This window comes from Ostrea edulis, chromosome 8 (assembly GCF_947568905.1).
Source record: "Ostrea edulis chromosome 8, xbOstEdul1.1, whole genome shotgun sequence".
In the NCBI taxonomy this organism is placed as follows: domain Eukaryota; kingdom Metazoa; phylum Mollusca; class Bivalvia; order Ostreida; family Ostreidae; genus Ostrea; species Ostrea edulis.
The window spans coordinates 14671707-14689206 of NC_079171.1; the positions used below are offsets into that span (position 1 = coordinate 14671707).

Sequence of the window (17500 nt, forward strand, 5' to 3'; positions counted from 1 at the left end):
AATGTTACTTATTAATTTGTAATAAAGATTGTTTGGGTTTTATTTAAAAAATATTGGGGTGAGCAAAAGCAAAAGGTCCCAATGGGTTTCATGTCAGTCTTGGAGAAAAATATTACTCCCAGCGTAAGTTAACAGACTTTAAGGGACCAAATGAAAATAGAAATATAGAGTTGTGTTAATTGGTGAAGAATATTCTTAAAATATTGGGAGTGCAACTCTTATTTGCAATTCAATAAAAAATAATGATTAAATACATGTAAACTTTTTTTTATAACATACAATGTATCCGTTAAATAAGGAAACGAAAGCTGACAATACAGGTAATTAGAACAACTATAAATATAATATATATTGATGCTTTATTATATAAAACTGGTGTTGGTTGTGATCTATATTCTTCTTACATTTTACTTTAATCTGCTTATACTCTTGGGTGGCAGAGATTCAAGCAAAGACACTTAAAAATTGATTGATACAGCATTGCAAAAAATAATTACATGTAGTTATCTTGATGCACTTTATTTTTCATTTTGCATCAAAATTAGTACTTTGCAATGTTGAATTTTTTAAAGTTTTTGCATGAACAGAAAATTTCACATATGAAACAATAAATTCATGGCAAAAGTAAAAATTTCAGGCAAAAGAATGACAATTTCAAAGCTGCATTTAAGTGCCAGGAAACCGCCAGAATGCAGGATTTTGCGTCATTTACCCCAGAGCTTCTGGGGGCCTTGAGCGGCCGCCAGACCCCCAGCCGTAAGGGCGCCGAGCATAGCTCAGCGTGCAATACGGCTGCGCCATTCGCATTGGATCGCCTTCTACTTTTTCATTTCAGCCTCCTACTTTTAAATTTGTTGAAAGCCCTGTGGCCTAGTGGTTTTGGAGAAGAAGTTGAAAATGTAAATGTTTAACAGACAGACAGACAGACGACGGACAAAAAGCGATCAGAAAAGCTCACTTGAGTTTTCAGCTCAGGTGAGCTAAAAACAAAACGCATCTTCACAAGTCAAGGTCTATTGATTAGTTACCTTTTTACAAAATAAAAACAACACGCAATGTTCTTGATGTTAAGAAAAGTACCCCACGAAGACCACTTTCTGTTTTTGCTCTTTCCAAACTTGCATCTTAAAAGAGGAATCTCACTGGATGATTTAATTTTAGCTCATTGCGTCATTCCCTGTCCCAAACCCGTGTTTTGAATGGTGACAGATGCGAGCATGGTGCGAGGTAACGAATCAATAACCGTTGACTTGTGAAGATGAACCAAATGTGGATAGGAACTTGAAAGAAAAACAGAAGCCGGAAAATTGAATGGAAAAAAAAAACATGGCCGAAATTATGTCATTAAAAACTTTCCAGTTGGGGGGGAGGGGGGGGGGGCGGGGTTAAAAATGGGCCGGCCTTGCGATGGCAAACAAACTCCTTTTTAATTCTGGCCTCGAAGGTAAATTATAACATGCTCAAGAGCTTTGATAATTGACTGTAAGCTGTAGATAAGGTACTTCAAATTCAGATCTACGTATGGTTCTTTTGGTCGTAGCAATGTCTAATGTTTAATGTGCAATGCCTGCTATGGCACAAGACCCCAACTGTTAGGGTCACACACAGCTGATAGACCCAGCTGGCCCTCACTTCATTATGTCTCGAGTTTAAGTGTTGCTCAAACTCACAACTTCCCAGGCAGTCCCTGGAGGAAAGTACGAGCTTGAGACTTATCCTCATGTGCAAAGTGGTTGAAGGGTTGAAGCCATCACTGCCTCCTCATTTGGTCATAAAATTTGCTAAACACAAATGCTGAATTAAACCGAGACAATTTAGTGACCACCAAACAACAAATTTATAGTATATAAGCATGTGTGTAACAAGTCATACCAACAGCAGAACACTGTAATATCGATGTTCATTTGTTGTTGACAAGTGAATACACTGCAACCACCTACCATAGTGTAAATCCCACAGTAAATAAAATGATGGCAATTTTTGAAGCCGTTGCAAATGACCTTCATTTCATATCTACCTTCTCAACACGTAAGAGTTTCGATACTATATTTCATGATAGTTTGTACTATGATTGGAAATACAGAACTTACTGAATGACAATTACTTTATATAAAGCATTTAAACATACAGTAACTTAAAAGTAATAAAAAGAAAATTGTGTAATTTTTAACCAATGTAAGAGTATTTGAGGGCATCCTAAACTATCTGAACTCTTCAGCAGCGTTCAGTGGGATTTACACTATGTAAAGGTAAGAAATGCATGTTTCATTGTGATAGGGTGTAAATAGGATGTCTAAGGTGAAAAGTTGAAGCGAACAAGAAATTCAGTTTAACCTATTTTAATCCAATCTAATTAAAATAAGATCCTATGATTCCCTCATCTACTATCGCAACACATGGGTAGCGATAGTAGTAATCTCAGCTAAGATTCAGCTTGGCTAAATATTTGGACTGACGCCTTCATCGAATCTCGGAGCAGTCCTTCATAATTCATGTCTGGAAATTTACTTCCAGCTTCGGCCCGTTCTAGCAATTAATGTGCACTTAGGTGACACTGCTGTTCACTTCAAATAAGTTACTTGACTATTAAACCAAATCTGTATCACTATTAATGCTGCATTACTTACCGTCTAAGTATGTAAATTCCATAAAATAAACTATAACTAAATTTTCCGTTCAAATGATGGGTTCCATGGCACAATATCTTAACTCCCGAAATTGAAGAGTTCCAATATTTTTTTTTTTTAAGTTAGCGATATACAAGACGGTATGTGGAGATACAATGTATCAGTAACTAATAAATACAGACTATAGGAACTCTTCAATTTCAGGAGATAAATTATTGTGCCATGGAAGTCATCAATTTAGTGACTATTTTCATTTTAGGATTTTCGTACCTAAACAGTAAGCAATGTAAAATTAATAGTGACAGAAAGTTAGTTTAACAGTTAAATCACTTATTTGAAGCGAATTTCCAGACATGAATTATGAAGGACTGCTCCGATATTCGTGTGAAGGCATCAGTCCAAATATTCAGCCAAGCCGAATCTCAGCCGAGGTTACGATAGTAGATGATCATGAGCGGATCATAGGATCTAATTTCAATTAGATTGATTTTAATCGCAACTAGCGGCCGAAGTTCAGGCAAGATTTCCCGGTATGAGATTCGGAAGAGGTGTCAGTCCAAATATCCAACCTCGACGAATCTCGCTGAGATTATATTGTTAATTGAGACATGTGCGGGGGTATTTGTTTAAAAGAAGGAATAAGAGTCAGAGGTATCTCGGATCAAAGGCCTTTTGGGCAAAAAATAATATACTGGGTCCAATATATAATGTCTTTAGACTGTAACAATAAACAGAAGTACCTTCTTTCCATCCAAATTTCTTTAGCTCCTTCTGAGCAAATCTGCTTTCTGACATCGTTGTGATCTTCTTTGAAACCGGAAGTTGCACATGTCCGTTCATCAGAATAAATAACGATCCCGATGTTAAGATTTTTTTAGAACTACAAAACTGTGTCAGAACTCGAACAATTCTTATTCTGGCCTTGGAGTTCTTCTCTAAACAAATTTGAATCTATTGTATTAGTTGTGGTGGTGAGACGGAATAGATTGCTGATGCCAGTTCTAACACCTAAGTAATTAGAGCTTCAGGGAGCCCGGGCGGGTTCGAATCTGGTTTGGCCCGTTACATTTTTTTCCTTGCTGTTACATTTGATACCTTAGACCAATCTTTGGAACCAACAAGTTAGTAGAATTAGATTAAGTGCACATAAACTTGCAATAGAAAGTTGTGGCTATAATTCCACGTCAATGAATGAAAGATGTTGTAATGCGTGCAATACTGGTGTGATCGAGGATGAAACTCATTTTCTTTTTCAATGTAAATCGTATTCTAAGCTATGAAACACCTACCTTAGAAACATTTATAATATAACACAGAAAAATATTACTCTGGACAATAAAAGATACATGTTACAAATATATTTTAGTAGTGATATACATGTACATACGTCGCGATGGCATAAAGATTATATTATCAAATGATAACAATTTTATTTCAGTTCAATCTACTTTATTTTTTAACGCACCACAGGGCCGATATAGCTTAACATGGTCTACGTCCTTTATTAGAGGCCTTTGCCAACTATTGTAATTGTGTTTGTACCAGTAAATATTTGTATTTGTATAATATTAATCAGCGAATTACAAAAGACCGATTGAGTTTTCAATTGCCTGCTGGATTGATCAATAGACTTTACAATTTGGTCAGCCAAGAATCACATTTGGTCTGAATTTAGGTCACAACGTTACTCAGGTATGACAAAGAATTGACAACTTTTTTTTCTCAGTGTGAGTGACAACCCCATAAATAAGATAATTTAACACTTCAGTTTTACTGATTATTTCAGGAAAAAGAATTTCTCTAATTGTATAAGTTAATAATTTCTTTGTTAAAATATCTCTCCATCTTATTTTTTCATGGTTATAAGCTGAATAGGTGTTGTAAAATTCCCAAAGGTAGATGTGCACTAACCAACCCTAAAACTATAAATAGATTAAAAAGACTGAACTTAAATGGTTAGCTATAATAACAAGAATTCTATTGGTCAGAAACAGTAACAATAGAAGAGTTTTCTGGAAGTTTTCTTTGTGCGATATGAATGGAATGACCTCAAATATAGACTGACAAACAGATGAATGGTACATGTACATGTGGACACGCCCACTCTCGTACCCAGAGTTGTACATGCAACAGTGATCGAGGTTCTTTACCGTGCCACGCCCACTGTGGTGCGTAGGACGGTAGCAGCGAGGGTCTTGACATTATCTGGATAATTGTTGACCTTATCAGGTTTAAATTCAAACAGACAACATTACAAATAAAATATTTTATTTTCGTTTTGTTTAGTTAAAATGGCAAGACGAAAATTGAAAGCAAATGTCGTACATATGTAACTGAAATGGAATGTATAATTAATATCTATATGAAATGGTACGCAAAATGGTATACATGTACATGCTTTTGTATTGATTTTTACTGCTACAAAAATAATGAATCTAGTTTCCCACTGTACATATGTCAGCAAGATACAAAATGCAGTATCAGTATTCGAGGGAAAATATGTTTATATATGAATAAGTACACAGTAAAAATTTATTAGATGACAACTGAATAGTATTCTACAGTCTATACAGTTTGAACCATGTACATCAACACAATATTAAGTAAACCTGATCAAAATCAAATACTGTTATCAACTAAAGGAAATTCATGATACAGTTAATTACAATCTACTGTAGAAAAACCCCAGGTATTAGATTTATTGTGAAAACCTTCGATATTATGATTTACTATGTACAAAAGAGTTCAATATTTTGATTAATATGAATATATATGAAATAAAAGAAATCCCAAAACAACATCAATACTAGATTTATGATTTTAGGACCCCCCCCCCAAAAAAAAAACTTCAATTCGATCTATTATGAATAAGTTGATCATATCTTGAATAGGTTGGTGGTATTGCAAAGTTTGGTGATATTTTGAATAAATTTAGTGATATTTTGATTAAGTTCGGCGATATTTTGAATAAGTTGGCAATATTTTGTATAAGTTGGTGATATTTTGAATAAGTTTAGTGATATTTTGATTAAGTTGGCAATATTTTGAATAAGTTTGGTGATATTTTGAATACGTTTAGTGATAGTTTGAATAAATTTGGGACATTTTGAATAAGTTTGGGATATTTTGAATAAGTTGGTGATATTGCAAGGTTTGTTGATCGATATTTTGAATACGTTTAGCTGTAATTTATCTTAGTGAGTTGTTTTTCAACAAGATTGAAAGACTCTGATTTGGATACCCACTGATTTACTCTTTTTGAAACTTTCATAGTTTGGTTCACTGCGCACACGTAGTAATGCGGTGAACATTGGGTATATTGTGTGTAATAATGATAGTGTATTTAAACAAGATAATCGTGTAGTTTGTTGTAGTGTGTTTGTTTGTCTGTTTGTTTGTTTGTTTGTTACGGGATGAATTTCAGTTATAAAGTCTGTATATTTCACTATAAACAATACAATATTTTGTAATCATGGTTAGGCAGCGGGGTTAATATTTATTCCAACCACGACAACATGAATTAGGGAACACTATCTATTAAAATTATAATAGAACAGAATATCTATTCAACCAACTTGGGCTCACAGAGGAGCATTAGGATGCACATTGACAAAGCCCAAAATCTGAGAAGCACATGACAAAGGAAAACAAAGACAACTGCACTGCAGTCTGCATGATGAACAGAGTTAGCCATCAAATCTATTGATGCATAAAACACACACAAAACACATCTTCATGTACATAATGTATTACAAGCATGGCAACTATGTTGCAGTTATCAACCCGCATGTTATACATGCACATAACGATATTGTACATATGTGTTGTTCTCTTGTATTGAAATTTGCAATTAAATATCGGCATTATCATAATAAAACAACAAACTATCTACTGAAAACATGAATTCCGATTAAGAAGCAGGGACAACGCCTCTTTCGTCCCCCTTTCCGAGTTTGCCTTCTAAATATTGTATCATTACCACAAATATCTACGTTTTGCAGTGATGTCATGAACCTTATTTTCGTTTTTAAGTCTGTAAAAAATTACTTCACATATGATATAGAGGAGTGCTCCAGCAACGACTGTCCCAATGCTTGGCCAGTAGTACCACGTGTAACTGTATGTGGTCAACACCAACCACGTGATAAAGAGGAAAACATTTTCAATGTGAATGAAGATGTATGACAAACATTTCAAATATCTAAAACTACCTTTATAATCTGAAAACTTCACTACAATGAACAAATTTACAAACGCATCTATGACTGAGATTACAAAACGCTTTATAAAAGACATTTCATCTTCTGGTTTCGTTTCTTTTCTAAAACACAACTTCACGAACGAAACCACAACGCACACTATAAATCTATATATCGCAAACATGAAAAACCAAAATGTGAACTCTGACAGAATAAGGGCAAATATTATAATTCTAATTCCAATCAAAAATAATTTCTTAAAAAATGATGCGAGTTTTAAGTTTAATCCAATTTCTCCTTCGCGTGACAACCGCTCACAGAGATAATTTTTGTAAACATACGTTGCCACAATAATGTCAATTACAGACCCTCCAACAGCAAAATATCGGAGCAGTCCTGAAAAAACAAAAAACTTTTTTAGAACTGTACATTCACCACAAAGTTCTCGGAGATGATAGTCTTGCTTTTGTTTAAAACAATTTCGTTATAAACCAGATGCAAGTAGTCTTGAAAATCATATTTGAAAATTCGAGTACAATCATGCTTTGATAGTTTGTGATGATCTACTCACGTGTTTTTATGTCGTCTTCGTCACAGGTTATTGTGTTGACGTTGATGTAGACTTGAAGTAAGAGTTGCGGTATCGATTCAAAACTTATTTCCAAAATACCGTGAACTGCCGGTGAGAAGTGAATGGACAAACGTTCGTCTGGTCCGCATCCCAAACTGTAGATCAGCCTGTAGTGAAAAAAAGAACCACTTCTCTATGCGATATGGGCATTGCCGAGATTTTATACTATAAACAATTTTGATGAAAAACATTCAGCTCAAAAAAACAAAAAAAAAAACAAAAACAAAAAAACAAAAAAAAAACTAGAAAATCAAACGTGTTTGATATATTTTTATCGGAGGTATGTAGGATATACAAAACAATGATAATTTTAGTAGAAATCATGAATTTACTGTATTCAATGACGCGTGCAATTAGCTGCATTTCTCGTCTTTTCTTTGAGATGGATAAGCATTGCCAATATTTTGAGATATTTTGTGTTAAAACATACAGTGTACATGGATAGGACATATGCATTGATCGATATAACATTTTGTAGTTAAGAAAATTAATTTGGTCCATATACGCGGTCCATGATTTACATTTGAAAGAAAACTGTTTCTATGAAGACGTATAAGGTTAGCGTGCATGACGTCACTCTTTTTTTTTTTTTCAAAAAGTCTGACGACGGTGTTCTGCTTGACAAATAAGATGTCAACGCCAATGAATCATATGATACGTTTCTTAATCACTATAATTAAAAGTGGCTAGTCATATAAAGAACATTTAAAATGAACATGTTATCTCGCCAACTGAGGTAACTTTGGCATTGGAGAATGCAGGGTAAAATATTGGTGCTTTATATTTTGGTGAATTTGCATATCATTATTTGAACAGAAATTTTAGCGCTTTATAATTTGGCGGATTTTCGTATCATGATTTGAACAGGAATTTTGGTGCTTTATATTTAGGCAGATTTTCATATCATGATTTGACAGAAATTTTGGCGCTTTATATTCTAAAAGTTTCACGTTATTTATCCATAAAAATGCAACATATGGAACCCGCCAAAATTATCCTATATATATCTTACGATTGTTTCACAGATAAAAATAGGACTTACACTATCAGATGTACAAAGACAGCGACTATTGGACCAAATATCACTGCTGCGAAAATGGAGAAACACCAGCGACACTTCTTGAGGTCGACAGACTTACTTGCGACCAAAGCGATGGTCGCAGCGTAGCCAAAAAACACAGGCAGGGCGATGAATAACGTTGTCAGCAGAAAGTACGAGAAGTTTCCCTTCATGTAATATTGCACGCTTAGAAAAATGTCAGAAGAAACGTCATAGACAAATGCAACAATTGACACGGCTTCCAATAGACAGTGCAGTTCTGCCTTTTTTAAGCCAGAGGCATATGGTTTCTCTCGACAACAATATATGATCCCAGCCACTATAAACGATAATCCACACACTGCTCCCACAATCGCCGATAGAAGAACGATCTCATCATAGTCCGCATCCAACAAATCTACAGTCATACAGAATAGAATCATCAGTATTAACAGAAAAATAGCCAGCATCCAACAGATCTACAGTCATACAGAATGGAATTATCAGTATTAACAGAAAATTAACCAGCATCCAACAGATCTACAGTCATACAGAATGGAATTATCAGTATTAACAGAAAATTAACCAGCATCCAACAGATCTACAGTCATACAGAATAGAATTATCAGTATTAACAGAAAATTAACTACTGGATAGGTGACCGACCAGGAATCGTTTTGTGCGCTCTAATGGTCTGTTTCGATGTTATGAATTATTCAATTATATAGTAATTTTAAAACAATATTGATATTTTATAGGCCAATACGATGATTTCGCTACAAGTACAATATCCCCCGCGCGCGGTGAATATTGTATTTCTCAAGTATCTAAAGCCCCCCCCCCCCCCCCCATTCACCCAAAATAAATAGGCCTATTAATAATTGTGTGATATTCAGATAAAGCAGAAAATTCCATATGATTGGATAAAAATCAATATATAATATAATTGGACAAGACTTTAAAACCAATACCCGTGCAATTCTTGGCCAGTGTCTGGTTAGTCTGCGACATATTGCACTGTAGTCCGGTACTTTTAATCTAAATAGAGAAAATCATATATATATATATGAACTCTAGTGAGGAATTTCATTTTTGAAAAAAGCATGAAGGTATGAAACTGCAACGCTGAACACCGGCATGCATTTCATGAAGCACATTTTTCAAAAATGAAATTTATTTCTTATATTTACATTCTACTTTTCCTCCCAGCCAATAAAATAAACGTATTGCATGTATAAAATAAACGTATTGCATGTATACATACGCGCAGGGTTTATTACTGCAACGCAGTCATAATTGGAAATGACCACCATTATAATATGTAGAGATATCAAAGGCAACAACATGGACATGGAAATATCTGAGTATAAATTCGCAAGCCGCATTTAGATTGGGTATTTTCATAAGACATCGACATTAGTACAAATATCGTGTATTTATACATGTAATAATGATAATAAAAAGAACAGTGATCAATGTCATAAATCTTATAAAGAATACAAAATTAAGAGAAGGGCAAACTCGGACCCCTGGATACAATATTTTTTGGATTATTTTCGGATCAACGGTAAATTCAAGATAAATGATGAATCATGCTTAAATAGTAGCAGGCAAGTAGTATAACGCCTCCCGATAGGGGGTTCAACTGAGTGCACTTTTTATGCAAATGAGGTCAAGCAAGGGCGTCTTTTGATTGGTCAAGCGGTGTCGGGGTCAACGGAGTGGTTCAATATCTAGGACGGGGTCAACCCCAGCAGGGGTTGTAGGCCGGGTGTTGGGTGAATAGGCTGGCCTATGGCCGCTGGTCTAATTTTAGCATGCGGTACTTTCGCTTTGAGTTCCTGGAAAAGGAACCTGGAGGTATTTTTCTGAAAATCGGTATAAAATCCTGTGAAATCCTGTGTATTCCTGTGTATTTCTATGTATTCCTGTGTATTAAATCTAAAGAATAACACAAGGTTTTAAGTTGACATGTTTATTAAATAAACAATTTAATTAATTTAGAGTATTATTGACGTTGTAGAAAAACCTGCTTTTCTATGACGTCACAATAAGTATATAAACGCAATACACAATTCGCGTTTTCACTTTCATCACCATGTCTGAGCGAATACCTAACGACTTACGGAATAGCAGAAATGGGCTCCCACTAAAGAAGAACAGTGGTTGAAAGTTTACACATTTATTAAATGAACACACATTTATCAAATCAACAATTTATAAAGTCCCTAGAAACACAGCACTTTCGTTTTCATTTCTCGGAAACGCGGTTATTTTCTGAAAATCGCTTTGACTTTGTTTTGTAAACAATGAGCTCAGCAATTCGGTAGTTCTATATAACATGCAAAGAGTTTATGCATATGTTCACTAAATTGTGTGGTTTGAGTCAGATCTTTCTGCATTAGGCCTTTATTTTGTATTGAATCTTATGTGATTGATTGATTTTTTATTGTTGAACTGGAGAATGTTTCACTCATAAGGAGACGTCATTACTGCCCGTGAAGGACTTCAAAATTTAGGCCTATGCTCGGCGCTTACGGCCTTTGAGCAGGGAGGGATCTCTATCGTGCCACACCTGCTGTGACACGGGACCTCGGTTTTTGCGATCTCAACCGAAAGACCGCCCCATTTAGTCGCCTCTTACGACAAGCAAGGGGAAGTGGGGACTTATTCGAACCCGGATCCCATATAGTTTTACGCTAAATATTTAAATATAATTCATTTTTACTCTAGAAGTACTTTGGACCTAAACTCTATTATGGATATAGCAGAACAGTTTTATAGTTATGAAAACAACTATCTGTGCACTTCGCACCCTATGAGATTACAACGAAAAAGTACGTCACGACGTACATCTTACAATTCATGTCTATATGTTGTCGTTATATTGACAGGTGTTATCAAGTGATAAGCCGTATACGTGAAAAAAAATTCTTGTCAAATAATATATTATTTCAATTTCGTATCAAATCGCTCAACATTTTTATATTTGCGCGAAGGTCATAATTCATATTGTGACCTTGAAATCGCCCCTCTATTTTCTCCCGATCATCACTACGTTATGTAAGGAAATCTAATTTACATAATTATTGCGAGCAGTGTGTAAAGGGGTAACGATATACGGTGTATGGTGGTGTATAAAGTGTATATATTTATATTCCTGTTACCAAAGGAAGGGTTAGGCCAAACTTCTGACACCTAAAGAAACCCCCCTTTCCCCATCTGATTATGTCTAACATACTCTTGAAAATGAAAAAGAGTATCCTGCATTAGATGCATTTTAAACTTCCTTTTATCGGAGCACTTGCTCTCTCTATAGATCTGGGTTTTTACTATATCAATTATCTTCTTCTTTTTTAAAATATAGGAAGTCTCATAATTGTTCATGAAAAAGTGAAGATAATGAACAATCTTATAATGATTACACAATTGAGAGTAGGGTAAACACGGATCCTTGTTAGAGTAAATATGAGTGGTGGCAACTGCGGTGCCAGTAGTCGTGTTCATGAGAATGTGAGGGGTGGTATGTGGTACATAATTGGTGGTATATGATGTTAACGAAAATTTGAGTGGTGTTATGGTGGTGAAACATGCAAACTAATAACGCTAAATCAATCTCTAATTAATATTATGGAAAGAAATGCAAAATTAAGGACCTACATAGGTGATAGTGTGAGTAGTGTTAAAGAAACCCTAAGTCATGGGAACTGGTGTGGCAATAGTGGGGAGTAGGTGTTATTTACCGTATAAGTGGTAGTGTGTGGTGTACAAGTGGTGGTATGTGGTGTTAATAAAATGTGGGTGTTAGTATGGTGGTGACACACGCAAACTAATAACGGTAGATCGATCTCTTTCATCAATATTGTTATGCAAAGAAATGCATAACTTTGGACCTATATGGGTAGTGATGTGAGTTATGTTAAAGAAGATGTAAGTGATGGTATCTGGTGTGCCAGTAGTGGTGTACAGTTGGTGGTATGGGGTGTATAGGTGGTGTGTAAGTGGTGAATAGGTGGTGGTATGTGGTGTATAGGTGGTGGTATGTGGTGTTAATGGAAATGTGAGTGATAGTATGGTGGTGATATATGCAAACTAAAAACGGTAGATCAATCTGTCATGCTAAGAAATGCAAAACTATATAGGTAGTGTTGTGAGTAATGTTAAAGAAGATGTAAGTGATGGCATCTGGTGTGGCAGTAGTGGTGTACAGGTGGTGGTATGGGGTGTATAGGTGGTGTTTGAGTGGTGTATGGGTGGTGATATGTGGTGTTAATGGAAATGTGAGTGGTAGTATGGTGGTGTTAATGGAAATGTACGTGGTAGTATGATGGTAATACATGCAAACTAACAACGGTATATCTATCTCTTTCGTTGATATTGATATGTAAAACTATCAATTCTCAGACCTGTATAGGTAGTGATGTGAGTAATGTTAAAGAAGATGTAAGTGATGACATCTGATGTGTCAGTAGTGGTGTACAAGTGGTGGTAAGTGGTGGTATGTGGTGTATGAGTGGTGTTAATGGAAATGTGAGTGGTAGTATGGTGGTATTAATGGAAATGTGCGTGGTAGTATGATGGTGATACAATGTACATGCAAACTAATAACGGTAGATCTACCTCTTTCGTTGATATTGATATGTAAAACTATCAATTCTCTGACCTGTATAGGTAGTGGTGTGATTGGTGTAAAAACAAAAACAAAAAACCGGTGTTAAAACACATGTGTTAGCATCCGATGTGCCATTAGCTGTGTGTAAATGGTGTTTATGGAAATGTGAATGGTGGTACGTGGTGTATAAATGGTGGTATGTGGTGTTAATGAAAATAAGGGTTGTGGTATGTGGTGTTAACGAACGTGTAGGTAGAGTGTGTGCGATGTTAACGAAAGTATGAATGGTAGTAGTTGGCTGGTTATTTCACAATTTTCACCCTTATTATACACCACTTGTGGATGAAGTACTATGATTAATGGTTATTACCCCCTAGTAGCGAGGGCTCTTTAGCGTGCAAACGCCTACCGCCATAGGGCCTTCCGAAAGACCCGTAAATGCAGTGCATTTGGAGGGCCAATCACTACCAATGTTTACGTCTTAGGTTGGCGATGGCATGAGGAGGATTCGAATTCATGAGCTTCCGGTTAGGAAGCAAACGCTCTACCATTGAGCAATGCGACCGGTAATTGCGTGGTGGTGGTGGTGGTGGAAGTATATAAAGAACCTAAAAGCCAGGAATTATTCGTTTACTTGCATGACAATCTGAGCAGTGTTTATATACTTCCACCTGAAGTGTGTCACAGTCTGTATAATGGAATGATAACGTGTTGTAAAGTTCTAACGAGATACAAATGGAGTTTATCATTTTGGTTCGTGGATTTATCAGAATAAAGAGAATCTTATATTTTCGGTAAGTGCACATCTCCGATACCTGCTGAGTAGACGTCCGTATTTGACACGTTTGTTTGTTTTGTTTTTGGCGAATATGCCATGTGCATTACATATTATGCATATGCACTGGTCGAGTTCACCTAGAAAAATCACTCAGGTGTGACAATCACATTTGGGGTATACACGGGTAGAGTAAATTAGGCTACCTGAGAGAAATATGGCGGATAAGATGAGAAAGGTATACGTATTTATTAGTTCATGTCAACAGAATGAGAGAGTGGCGTAAAGACACGGCCCCTTGGACATACCAGAGGTGGTATCATGTGTCTAATAGGAGCAAGCATTCCCTGTTGACCCGTTACACCCATCTTCGGCCCTGTAATTTTGATCAGGTAAACAGAGTAATTTGTATTTAAAACCAAATAGCAATTTTAGACAAAGGACTAATACGGAAGTTCCGAGTTCCCCAAGAGTTATTTCCCTTTGTCGAACTCTTCCGTAAATTATGACGTAAAATATGATGACAGTGGGTACATTTGCTAATTACTATCGTTGTATTATTTCTTAAAAGATGTTATCCAGAGTTTCTGAGACCATCCTATCTCAGGGAAAAGGCAACTTTAGTGAGTTTATGAGTATTGGATAACAAAATGGCTCAAACAAATATTGTTAATTGCCATCTTTCTTTGATAAAAGCGTCACTCATGTAGAAGAGGAAACGAATAATGATTTAATAGCCAATTTGATGATCTTATTCAAACAAATTATGCTTGATATGGCCAGAATATGCATACCAGTGATTGATATAAACAAAAGTTACGCTTTTATTACATTAATCGTACGTAATCGTTATGTACAATGCCAGTCTACGATATAATGTATACATTGTGTACCCACCATACGTCATCAAATGCGAAAGAGTTCGCCAAAGGGAAATAACTTTTGGGTAACTCGGAACGTGCGTATTGGTATGAAGCATCTCACTTACTGACCTATGTATGGCTAAGGCTGGTAATGCCTTCCCGGATGCGGATGTTTTGTTCTTAAAAGTTTACCAGAATAACCTTTTACTTTATGAAGGAACAATTATCTCCCGTCTTGAATGCCTTAAAGCTGACATGAATTCTGAAATATATACACATTTGTCATCTTACCCACCATCTTTCGTTCAGATAGCCTATTTTATTCTACCCGTATTTACCCAAATGTGATTGTCACACCTGAGTGATTTTGTAGTTAGACTCGACGAGCAGCAATCGCAATTCAACAAACTGGGCGACACTGACACAGGAGGAGAATACCCTGCAGCATTCCAAAAAAAAAAAAAAAAAAAAAAATCACGAAAAAGCAGAACTCGTTTGTTAAATACTTGTAGATCAGAATAGTAGTAGTTCAGTTCCCTTGCAAAGCCGGAAAGTTTAATAAAATTCAGATCAAGCGTTGTTTCTCCTTTGTGTCAACACATCGTTGATGGTCACATGGCTAAAATAAGCAACACTGATTTGTTCCAGACCGAATCTTAGAATAATTTAGAAGTAGTACTTAGAGAACAACATATATAATTGTCGCTGTAAAATAAATTACATGTAGCCATATAGGAATAATTGATCGAAGGAAAATGTATTGTTTCTGTAAAATGAGTAACATACAATTGTACAGAAAACAATCCACAGAAAATATGGCCCTCTAAGTAAAAGAAATCCTATAATATATCATATACTTTGTAACACAAAGGTTACTATTTGTATATAATACGTACATTTACATCTAATATAGGGAAATCTTTAAAACATTTCTTCTCAAAGACAATAGTCAGAAAAGTTCAATCTTACATGAAAGCTTCCTGACTTAGTGCAGATTCAGTTTGTTAGTGGAAACGCGCATCTGGTGCATCAAAATTGGTACCGTATAAGTTTTACATTAAATAGATAGGGATTATGAGATTGATCACTGTTCCTTGCATTAACCAGAACTAGTTATGAATTGTAGTTGTCTTATATTAACCGGAACTCGAAATGAATTGTAGATTCCTTACATTAAACGGAACTAGCAATGCTTTGTAATTTCCTTACATTCGCTGGAACTAGAAATTATTTGAAGTTTCTTTACATACCTTTGCGAATCTTGTTTAGTGCACAACACTATGAAAGGTGAAGATAACGAACAGTGATCAATCTCATAACTCCTACAAGCAATACAAAATAGAGAGTTGGGCAAACACGGACCCCTGGACACACCGGAGGTGGGGTCAGGTGCCTAGGAGAAGTAAGCGTTTGAAATATCAAGGAAATTATTTGACCTCACATTGAAAGCAGCGGGTTAAGTCGAATACTATTTGACCTTTGTCTATGTCACGACAAACGACCTTTTTTTAAACCAAAATGCTTGATTATAAATTGAGAAAAAAAATTAAAAACATTCTATGCATGTTTGAATTATTGAACTGCATTTTTCACAAGGTATATATGAAAACCCTAGGGTAAATTCACAGTGGAAAACTGGCAGAAGAGTTAATTTCCAAATGAAAAAAAAAACTTGATACATTTCCTTTATTAAAAATGTAGACTTCTCGTCACAACATTTCATTAAATCTAGATAATGATGACTATCAAAATTTTAGGAAGCAATCAACAGTTGTGATCGAGAAGAGAGAAGGAGAAAATTTCAAGTGTGAGATTGTATTTGATGAGACTGATATGACAATGGTACCAGAGCCAACTGTCAAACAGCACTCCAGCCAGCAACATTTTCCTCTTGTATTTTTTGACTTGGAATCAACAGGATTAAGTTTGTTACTTTTTACTACCTGCCCAATATCTAAATTGATTGTTCAGTTGAGAAAAGAAGTTCTTAAATGAATACATGTATTATATTTTGGTGTTAATTCATTTTCCAGCTAGAGATTCTCATATTACACTGCTGTCGCGTGTGGTGAAGAAAAATGTTCCACCTATACCTTTCCAAAAATACCTATCACAGTAAAAGCCTCAAAAATCACAGGAATCGAAATTGTCAATGGAAATATGTTTAACAAAAATATAGAAGTCAAGCCTTTCAGCAGGAATGGATGCTCTGCTTAATTTTGTTTCAAAATTTTAAACTAAAGTAATTCTGCATTTACAATGGCAGTGTATGAATGTCAACAATATACAGAATGTTTATTGTATACTATACCCAATTTAACATTTTCTGTTTATGAGAGAGAGAGAGAGAGAGAGAGAGAGAGAGAGAGTTGCAAGAATTGGAAAGTAACTGCAAAAATCATGTGCAAATTGCATCAGTATTGATGTGAACGGTGGTGAATTTGTTCTCTGAATTTTGATACATTTAATGTACCAAATGAAATTATCCTAATAAATTTCCATTTCCATTTCAAATGAAAATGATTAAATTTCCACACAATGTGGGTTTTTTTTATTCATTAGAATACATCAAAGTAAGTTATAATTAAAAATAAGTTTAAAAAGAACTGTATTTTAGTTTTAAGAAAAAATGATGGAGAAAATTGGAATTAGACTGCTTGAAAACTCTAGTTCACTAGTTCGCTAGTATGTGATTGTTGCTTTAAGAAAGATTTCAAAGCATCATAGCAAATTATAACTAATATTTTGCTTATA

At 35.3% G+C, this 17500-nt stretch overlaps 1 protein-coding gene and 1 long non-coding RNA gene across 4 annotated transcripts in view; one reads left to right on the forward strand and one right to left on the reverse strand.

Moving 5' to 3' along the window:
* Positions 1–17500, reverse strand: part of LOC125661884 (G patch domain-containing protein 4-like) — a 40441-nt gene that overhangs the window by 10234 nt on the left and 12707 nt on the right. Inside the window, exons 1-4 of one of the 3 annotated variants that reach the window (XM_048894014.2) lie at positions 9761–9781; positions 9468–9534; positions 8500–8914; positions 7398–7564 (exon numbers count right to left, since the gene is read on the reverse strand). In XM_048894014.2, the coding sequence (XP_048749971.2) occupies positions 7398–7564; positions 8500–8914; positions 9468–9507 (622 nt within the window). In that variant the 5' untranslated portion in view covers positions 9508–9534; positions 9761–9781. Of the gene's footprint in view, positions 1–3367; positions 3512–7397; positions 7565–8499; positions 8915–9467; positions 9535–9760; positions 9782–17500 lie in introns of those variants that run through there. The other 2 variants (XM_048894013.2, XM_048894015.2) reach the window with 2 other exon arrangements.
* Positions 10700–16845, forward strand: LOC130049431 (uncharacterized). The gene is made up of 3 exons (XR_008797925.1): positions 10700–13902; positions 16504–16670; positions 16780–16845. It is a non-coding gene; the product is annotated as an uncharacterized LOC130049431 (long non-coding RNA).